The 9,854-nt window shown below is 38.9% G+C and overlaps 2 protein-coding genes across 2 annotated transcripts; both read left to right on the top strand.

Moving 5' to 3' along the window:
- Window positions 1–1,870: 1,870 nt before the first annotated feature.
- On the top strand, window positions 1,871–6,201 carry LOC121970446 (3-oxoacyl-[acyl-carrier-protein] synthase III, chloroplastic-like). The gene is made up of 8 exons (XM_042521186.1): window positions 1,871–2,369; window positions 2,832–2,980; window positions 3,299–3,435; window positions 4,306–4,408; window positions 4,487–4,605; window positions 5,254–5,318; window positions 5,396–5,615; window positions 5,689–6,201. The coding sequence occupies exons 1-8, from the start codon at window positions 2,191–2,193 to the stop codon at window positions 5,908–5,910; spliced, it is 1,194 nt and encodes a 397-aa protein (XP_042377120.1). The 5' UTR covers window positions 1,871–2,190; the 3' UTR covers window positions 5,911–6,201.
- Window positions 6,202–8,371: 2,170 nt separating this feature from the next.
- LOC121972577 (E3 ubiquitin-protein ligase EL5-like) lies at window positions 8,372–9,496 on the top strand. Its single transcript, XM_042524230.1, has one exon. It carries the CDS (start codon window positions 8,648–8,650, stop codon window positions 9,494–9,496), a length of 849 nt encoding a protein of 282 aa, XP_042380164.1. The 5' UTR covers window positions 8,372–8,647.
- The last annotated feature ends 358 nt before the right edge of the window (window positions 9,497–9,854 follow it).

Raw genomic sequence — 9,854 nt, forward strand, 5'->3', positions numbered from 1 at the left:
TATCTAAGAAGCTACTACAATGTCAATATTACCATATGTAATGGTCAATAAAATATAACAATGAATTTATGGTGACTCATCAATTAATTAATGGCCACTTACCTACTCTATTCATTGATCTGTCACTTCCATAGAATGACCACTCGTACCTATTTTAAACCATGTCCCGTGAACATAGGTAGAGTTGTCAGACGGGTCAACCCGTGGCGAGGCGGGTCGGCCCATGGCGGGCCAACCATTTGGCGAGGCGGGGTGGGCCGACCCGTCAACATGGCGAGTTGGGAAATTTCTAACCCTACCCAATCCAAGGCGTGTTGCGGGTTGCGGGATTGGCGGGCCAACCTGCGAGCCTATCAATTTTTTTAAAAAAAATTAAAAAAATATTTCATATCTTCAATGTTTTACTTCGGAAAGGTTTCATCAATTAAATGTATCCACAAATATATATTTTAAATATAAATGGACACAAATAAATACTTATGTTGGATGAAAAGTACTATTTTTATTTCAAAATTATAACAAACAAAGATAATAAAATGACATAAAACTTAGTTTACATGTGTTTCTCAACCCGCGGGCCAACCCAAGCCCGTCGCGGGCCGACCCGCGCGGTCGCGGGCCGACCCGCGCGGTCGCGGGCCTAGGCGGGCCGGCCCATGGCGGGCTTGGGTTGATAAAGTTCCAACCCAATCCGCTTAAATTGTTTGGCGGGGCGGATTAACCCGACGGGCCTAACCCAAATTGACGGCTCTAAACACAGGCAAAATCTGACTTTGTCAAAAGGGCAACTTGGATGTGTGATACTCATTCTATTCCCAGATTTTATAGTAGCCTTGTTGTCCTATAAATTGATGGTGTTGCAGAGAGAGCCTTCTCATTATCACTTCGATTTCATTACTCTTGGTGCGAAAAAGAGCTCGATGGTGTGAATCTGATGAACAAGATCCCCTATGCAAATGGGTCTGACCCTTCTTTTATACTCCTCGCTCCCTTTGGTGGGTCATCATTGAAGCGATAGGATTAGATGGTAACAAAACACCGCCGAGAGCTCTTTGCGGTTGTTGTTGCGATTGCATTATTTTTTGCACTTTTGCGATGATGGGTAGATCTAGGTCCTTTTGCATTAAAGTGATGGTGATAAGTTTTCCAGCCTCCTCCATCTCTTCTTGGACTTTTACTGCATATTATTCTGACTGTACTTTTTTCATCACCTAACAAACTCCGACAATGATGTCACCTTATGATCATGGAGATTGTGAGAGATAGTATATAAAAAGGAATTCTCTTCGTTGAAAAAATACACATCATCTAGATCTAGAATTTATAATCATGTGTATCCATTAATGTTCTTCATTTTAGTCGTCGAAGATTATATTGGCTTGAGCATAGAAGGTTTTTATAAGAAATTTTTTTTCTGATATTTTATCATTAACATTTTATTAAATCGTCTGAATGTTGATAGGATATAAAAAAAATCAACTTATGAGAGAGATCTTCTCTTCATCAATGATCACGTCATCAGTATCAGTACCCCACCTCTTCATCTCTCAGATCACTACTGAAGGGTAGAAACTTACATTCCGACAAAGTAGTTCGGCCCTTGACCGTTTATAAGATGTTTAAATAGATTCACGTCGAGTGTTATTTGGTTCGACTCGAGCTAACGATAGCACATCATGATAGAGATTGACTACGCTACGTCACAGCCGTGGACTGGTCGTCCCGTGGAAACGATCTCCTTTCCGATTTGGGATCCCGTGACTTATTCCAGCCACCAAACTCCCGATTTGACGAGACAAAAAAGAGAAACAACAGGAGCCGATGGATTTCTTCTGGGACCCTACGTTATACATGATGAGTAAAACAACGCTAACTTTTCGCGCTCGGTGACTGCTTGGAGACAGGCGAACGGACGACCGCTCTTCTAGGGTCTCCACTGCCTTCCGCAGTTTCACTGTCCACATCGCCGTCGGAGATATCAAAGCGCTTGGTTTCCGCCGAAGCGAGAGAGGCAGAGGGCGAGCGGAGGAATCAAAATCTGGGGGCGGATCTTTCTTCGAGCCTCTCCTTTTATCTTCGATGGCGCGCGCTTCAAATCTCCATTCCACTCTCCTCCTCCTCTGAGATCGTCGAACATCGCCTCGTTCCCCTCTGTGTCCCCCTTTCCTTATCCCGTCGTCGATTGGACGAATGGCCAACGCGCTGGGGCTCACATCGCCGCCGGTGCACTTCTTCCGGGGTAAAAAGATGGCTCTTTGGGACCTCTCCAGACCCATCCAATGGACGCCGCTTAGGTGCCGGGCCGCAGCCGAGGCTGGGGTCGAGTCCCGCGTTCCCGAATCTGCCTCGCCTAGGTCGATGCCCCCAAGGTAGTATATCTTCTTTTCACTGCGTTGGTGCTTGTAGAGTTGAAGTATCTTTATATTGATTCGGTTTCTAGCTTCACGGGCACCCTTTCGACATTACAAAAATGGTTCTTCCTTTAGGTTTCCACAGCTGCCTTGAAAAATTAGGAATCGAGGGGGCATAAATGTTTAATTGCATATGAAATGAAGTTGCAAACTCATTACTTATGATGAGATTTGTTATGTAAATAACGATTCTGAAAATGTTCTTTGAAAATTATCATAAATTTAGTTTCAAGGTATATATGGACAATTCTCCAACCAATGGCTTGTGGTTGGGCTAGTAGCTTCCCTAACTGCAAAGTTTATAACTATCTCCTGGAATGGCAACAACTGTTTTAGTATGAACTGTCAATGCGTGCCTGAAAATTACCATGTTTATAGGCTAAATAGAAACAAAAAAAGGTTGATAAATGAACACTGCAGGGTTGTTGGAATGGGTTCAAAACTTGTTGGATGTGGATCAGCTGTCCCTAAGCTTATTGTTTCCAATGCTGATCTTGCACAAATTGTTGACACCTCAGATGAATGGATTTCTGTTCGGACAGGGATTCACAACAGACGAATTCTTTCAGGTAATCAAACAGTTAGTAAATTATGTTAATGTATCTCTACATTTATGATTTTTTTATGTGTAATTTTACTCTTCTATACATTAGTTTTTTGTGTAAAAAGAATTAACATTTGGAGAAGTCATTATATTATATTTTGGCTCTCCACCAGTGTCAAAAGAAGATCAAATTATCAATACACTTAACAATCAACCACTTTTCCCTTGAAAATTATGTTTACATCATCTGATGCAATTGAAACTGATATAATAGTCTTTTTTCTGTTTCCATTGTCATAATTCACCTCTTTGCTAGCGTGTGTGATGATGAATTTCTTGACAGGAAATGAAACATTGGGTAGCTTGGCTGTGGAGGCAGCAAATGGGGCTCTTGAAATGGCTCAAGTAAATGCTAGAGAAGTTGATCTTATCATTATGTGTTCGTCCACTCCTGATGATCTTTTTGGATCTGGTGGCCAGGTTTACCAGTTGTTTTATAATGGTTCTCCCAAATTTTCTTCATTTAGACAGAATTGGATCTCAATACCTTTGGCTTGGATTGTCTCGATGTCTGTTTTAGTGCATTTGATTTTGCCATAGAGGTGCACTTTAAGTCACCCTATGTATCGTTTTTATGTGACTGTCTTGAAAACACCAAATATCAATTCCACCAACTTGCTATCCCTAACGGTTAGACACCAGGATACAGCCCCCCATGTCAAGAAGGGATCAATTCCTCATGTTGATCTTGAAAAAGAAAAAAACATATACCTATTGGATTTTTACCTACTGATAAATGTCAACTTCTATGGGAATTCATATATCATAGATCAGGATGATTGATTTTCTTGCATGTGTGGTGATACTATGAGATATCAAGAGACGTCATACAATCTTGAATTCTACCATGCTAATACCTGCTGAAAGTTTCATATTATGATAAAAGTTTGCATGATTGTCTCACAGTTATCTTGTATTATAAATTCATTCGTTCATATATATATATATATATATATATATTATTTTTCTTGCCATTTTCTCAATCAAGAATATATTTGCTCATTTTTGTGGTTTCTCTTCTGTTCATAAAATTGTACACAGTCTTTCAAACCCGTGACCTTTTGGTCACAAAGCAACAATTTTACCGTTGCTCCAAAGCTCCCCTTCTCTTCTATTCATACCTTTTTAAAAATATTTTCAGTGCAGGCTTTTTGTTTAACATGCTGCAAATATTAATTTAACTCCTCAAGTTATAAATATCAATTCTGTTTTCTATTTATATCTCATCTTGGTTGATGTTTAGATAACATGCTTCTTTACTCAATAACATGCTTATTTACTCCTGTTCAGATTCAGAGAGACTTGGGGTGTAAAGATGCATGGACCTTTGACATAACAGCTGCATGTAGTGGGTTTGTTGTGGGCTTAATCACTGCTACCCGCTTCATTAAAGGTCTGCCTCTTTATTTTATATCATATCTACTTTGAATCACCATTGCTTGTAGGGCTGACTATTCCGCTTATGCTGCAGGTGGCGGGTTTAAGAATATCCTGGTAATTGGTGCAGATGCTCTCTCTCGATATGTGGACTGGACAGACCGAGGCACCTGCATACTTTTTGGTGATGCTGCTGGTGCTTTGTTAGTCCAGGTTGTTAATACCATTATAAGAAACCTAATTGCAGTATTGTCTTGTGTTTTCTATGAGATATCAATGTGTGTATTGGAGTATAACAGAATTTACACATCTAAAATAGAAGACAAAGCAAATTCGATAGAACATAGGCTTTTCTTTGTACTCCCAAGTCTAACGCTCCTTAGTAGTTCTATCTCTTTCTTGCATAATTCTTAATCCAACTTTGCATTCATTATCAAATGCTGCAAGACATTGCTTCCTGATGCATAATTTAATAGTTAACTTAGATTTGCATGCAGATTTGAGAACAATTTTTTGAAAGAAATAAAGATAAGCTATTGTTTCATGTCATCTTTCTTAGTTTCCTGGTATATCCTCCGACTATGCTACAACAATTAGTTGCTGATTTGTATTCTGAATCAGTCTGAGTCTCTAGGCTAATAACAACTGGCATTCTGGGGTCATCTCAACTCTCTGTGATAGTTGTGCTATTGAGACGAAAGAAAACAATTTAAAAGTAATGCTAATAAAGTTCGTTTGAAATTATATCATATTCATATATATTATTTGTGATATGTTCAACGCATCTACCAAAATTCTTTAAGAAATAGCTACCAAAATTCTTTAAGAAATAGCTTACGTTTGCCTTATTGTAATTTGCAGGCATGCAGTAGTGATGAAGATGGTTTGCTTGGTTTTGATGTACATAGTGATGGCCATGGCCAAAGGTGCTGCCTAAACTCATGATTTTTGTTTTGACGCCATTAATTCCACCCAATTCAACGGATATGGTGTTTTATTGCAGGCAACTAACTGTTCTAGCAAGAGATGAGCGAATGGAGATCACCTCAAGCATGAATGGTGCTCCTCTGTTCCCTCCAAAGAAGAAATCTTTTTCTTGTATCGAAATGAATGGTAAGGAGGTTTTCCGCTTTGTCGTTCGCTGCGTACCTCAGTCTATTGAAGCCGCTCTGGATGAGGCTGGCATTCCCACTTCAAGTATTGATTGGTTGCTACTTCATCAGGTAAACATCTGAACTCCTTCCATGTTCTCACCTTACACCAGGTACTTGGCATTTGACAACAATCCCTTGTTAGGCAAATCAGCGGATCATAGATGCTGTTTCCACCCGCCTAGATATACCTTCTGACAAAGTCATATCGAATTTGGCAAACTACGGGAACACCAGCGCTGCCTCCATTCCTTTGGCATTGGACGAGGCTGTTCGGAGCGGAAAGGTTCAGCCTGGGAATACCATTGCTACGGCCGGTTTTGGTGCAGGGCTGACTTGGGGTTCAGCAATTGTGAGGTGGAAATGAATCTTCCTTATGAGGTTTCAGATTGCAGTTGGCATGTAATGCCTCAACCTCATCAATTTATAATTCCTGAACCAGCATGCATTTCCAATTCATGTTTGGAAAAATGCACAGAGGGTTAGTTGTTTTCATTTTTGCCGGTGTTTACGTTGTCTGTCTTGTCAATTTGTCGTTCCTCGTTCCGAATAATAGTCGAATCAAGCAGCCTGTATGCTGATACTGGATGGCTGTTTTATCTTCCTTGAAAAACTTCTTTCACGAGGTAAATGATTGATTCATTAGATATTCTCTTCATTCCACTGTGACTGTCTTGCACGCCAACCCAACCTTTATTAATTGTCAGGCAAAGCCTTGTCAAGTCAACGAAGACCTATCAAATCAAGGTTTCTTAGAACGATAGATTATATCTACTGATGCAATGGAATGGAATTTTCGTGGTAGTTGCATTTGGTTGCTCACAAAATGGCACACGGAAACTTGTTGCAGAATTGTAAGGCAAAGTGTATGACTCATGATTAGTCAAGTCAGCACGGCAGAAAGAGGCGTGGACACAAAGAAGTAACAAACAGTGTTGTAGTGTCTCCCTTCGTGTAGTAAAATCAAGTTTAATTTATTTTTACATTTTTTTCCTTAATAATTTCATCCACGCAGAGAACACGTTCCATGTATCGTGGATGTTCTTTCCGTGACCGGTAAACAAATATAGAATTTAATAAAACGACAAGATACAATTGATATATCCATCAATTTAAGGCCTATACCTAGGGTTTCAAATTGCCTGGGGCCTATTTTTTATTTTTTTATATTATTTATATTTATTTAAAAAAACATTCATTTTCATTTTAGATTAATTTTAAAAATATATTTTTAATTTTAGCTTACTTAAATTTTATTTGTTGATTTTTTTAATCGTATATGTTATTTTTTAAAATCTAGTTGACTCTACTCTGTATTGATTTTTCAAAATCATACTCTCTCGTAATCATCAATAATCTTATATTCTTTTCTCTTCTAGTCAATATTTGTATTTTTTTTCTCGTTCGTTGAACTTATACTTTTTTCTTCTTTTATTAGTAAAAAGATTATAACCCTCATCCTATATTACCTCTCCATGACTATCTATCTATATATATATATATATATATATATATATATATATATATAAGCGAAGTATCTCCTCTCTTATGACACTAGATTTATTTTTAGAATTTAATATTTTTAAAAATAATAATAAATTCGGAATTAAATAGAGATATTACATTTTTTAAAAAATAAATTTTGATCAAACTTAATAAAGTTTTTAATAATGTTTAAAGATTAAATAATTTATATTTTATTAATTTAAAAAATTATTATGACTATATAATTTTATTAGTAATTTTACTTCTAAAAATTAGAAAAAAAATATTTTTTAAAAAAAAAATTAAAAAAAATGCCTGAGTCTGGAAGAGTTGAGACGCCTGCCATCAAATTAAATTAATTTTAATAAATTAAAGGAAAAATACCTTTAACTAACACTTAATTCTTCTTTATCAAAGTCAAAGTCAAATGTGAAAAACATTTATAAAAGATAATTATATTATTATCTTTTTGATTTTTTTTATAATTGTAAGAGAATAAAATATATTGAGTTGGATGTAGAAAATACATATGTCTTTAGGGTAAGTTCTTTAAGTATTAGTTAGTTGGATTGATGGTATACACAGGAGAAAAATATATATAAAAAATAAAAATTATAGAAACATTGTGATGATATCATTCGTCACTCATTCAAATATCTGATTGATGTCAACTTGTCAGTGCGTATGATTGACATTGTTAGTGTCACCCTCATAATCAAATAAGTGATGAATTGAGATGTGAAACTTGTGTACATATATAAGAAAGCAAAAATCTCAAAGAAGACGAAAAAAATTTATCTTCGCATAAGAAAAAAAATTATACTTTCATCTATTTTCATAGAATCTTATATAATTATGAACATTGATGGATCTAAAATTTTAAATTTAGGAATAGTCATGATGAAAATAATTATTATATATTATATTTGAATGTTATGTATTTAATTTATTAATTTTAATTAGTAAATCAATAATCATGTATATAATAAAAACATCAATTAGAACATTAAATTATCTAAATTAGTTCAACTATAAAAAAACTACAACTGAACATAAATTATTAAGAAATTTAATATATCTTTTTCCTATAGATTATACAAAAATATTAAAACAAGATAGAGACATGATTATTTTTATAAATATTTTCATATTTAATTCTCATCCTTATTTTTTAAATAAAAAGAATAAAATACTATTTAATAAAAAATACATGGTATTTTTTTCTTAATTAATAATTTATATTCAGCAAACCTTGCGGACCAAGTTTTGTTTAGCCCCGCCGCCGCCGTGCGGAGATAAATTCCGAACGGCGAGTTCGCCGGGCCTTCGCTCTTAGAGCCGTGTCAACAACAGAAGAAGAAGAAGAAATTAGTGAACCGAAACCTGCAACCCACTGCCCGAGAAGTCAGCCCAAACAACCTTGACACGTCAGCAGAACGCTACGAATCCAAGTCGAAATCCGAGTGCTTCGTAGACCGCTGCCTCTCCGGGCCCACCGTTGAGCAATTCCACCACCCTCTCCGCCTTCCTCTTTAAAGACTATCTTTTGATCTTCATACACAATTCTATTCGCACTTCATTCTTTCGCCTGAATTCTCACTGTCACTGCTTTATTCTCAATGTCAGCAACGGATGAACAGGCGATGGGCGACGATGGCGTCGGCGGCCCTGCCTCCACCAACCCCCCTGCCGTCAGGATCAGCAGCGAGATCTTGGTGGCCGCCATCATCTTCCTCTTCATGGTCGTCGTCTTCGTCTTCTTCCTTTACCTCTACGCCAAGCGATATCTCCGCTACGACCGCTCTGGCGCCGGGTCCCGCTTCGTCTTCACCGCCTCCGACCTCCGCCCCGCCTCCACGCGCCGCGGACTCGACCCCGCCGCCCTCGTTTCCCTCCCCGCCACCATCTACCGCTCCGCCGATTTCAAGGACGGCGGCGGGCTCGAGTGCGCGGTCTGCCTCTCCGAGCTCGCTGATGGAGAGGAAGTTCGGGTGCTCCCCAATTGCGGCCACGGCTTCCACCTCCAGTGCATCGACATGTGGTTCCACTCCCACACCACCTGCCCGCTCTGCCGCTGCGCCGCCGTTGCCGGCGAACCATCCTCCCTGAGAACAGAGTCGCTCAATCCGCCTCGGCCGGAGGCCACTCCGACGGCGTTTCCCACCAATGTGCTAATTCGGGGCGGGCAAGACAGGGCTGACGAAAGGGCTCTGGTGATCGAGATCCCGAGGAATGCCGTCGACCGCCTCGGACCTCAAACCTCTCCGTTACCGTTGAGCAGAGCGGCGCCGGAGGATCTGAGGTCGCCGGTGTCAGCAACGTTCCGATCCCTGCGAAGACTCTGGAGCCAGGGGAGGAAAGCCGGCGCCGGCCCATCTTCCATCAGCCCGAGGGAGGTCGACGTCGAGCAGGGGCCGGCGGAAGAAAGGCCTACGCCGCCGCCCAAGTCCCCTGCTCCGAAGCCATAACTCGTCGAAGATCTTGTTACAGAATTCGATTCTTTGCTGTGTACAGGGTGAATGCTTAATAACTTGCAGCATTTCTCCACGCTTCTGTTTCGAATTCTTCTTCTCTCTGAAGAATTCACCATTTCTAGGTGGTTTAATTTGATTCATTGTTCCAAAAAGTATATTTTGCTCTGTTCTATCGAGTTTTTTATGAATTAAAACTCCACAAACAAGTTAGAAATGCAAAAGAAACTTTCACCGCCCAAATCTTCCACTATTTCTGCACATGTATTTCTGGAACATTTTGACAAAAATTTGACTTCGAGGCCACAAGATTTGAAAAGACAAAAAACAACTAGTTCTCTGTTCTCAGTAAAAC

Source organism: Zingiber officinale, chromosome 4A (assembly GCF_018446385.1).
Source record: "Zingiber officinale cultivar Zhangliang chromosome 4A, Zo_v1.1, whole genome shotgun sequence".
Lineage (NCBI taxonomy): Eukaryota > Viridiplantae > Streptophyta > Magnoliopsida > Zingiberales > Zingiberaceae > Zingiber > Zingiber officinale.

Bases quoted from the DNA above. Each gene is read 5' to 3' on its own strand.
- LOC121970446 (XM_042521186.1), top strand. From the start codon at position 2,191: ATGGCCAACGCGCTGGGGCTCACATCGCCGCCGGTGCACTTCTTCCGG. The intron at 4,409-4,486 runs GTCTGCCTCTTT...CTTATGCTGCAG, and splicing joins TGCTACCCGCTTCATTAAAG to GTGGCGGGTTTAAGAATATC. The intron at 5,319-5,395 runs GTGCTGCCTAAA...GTTTTATTGCAG, and splicing joins AGTGATGGCCATGGCCAAAG to GCAACTAACTGTTCTAGCAA.
- LOC121972577 (XM_042524230.1), top strand. From the start codon at position 8,648: ATGTCAGCAACGGATGAACAGGCGATGGGCGACGATGGCGTCGGCGGC.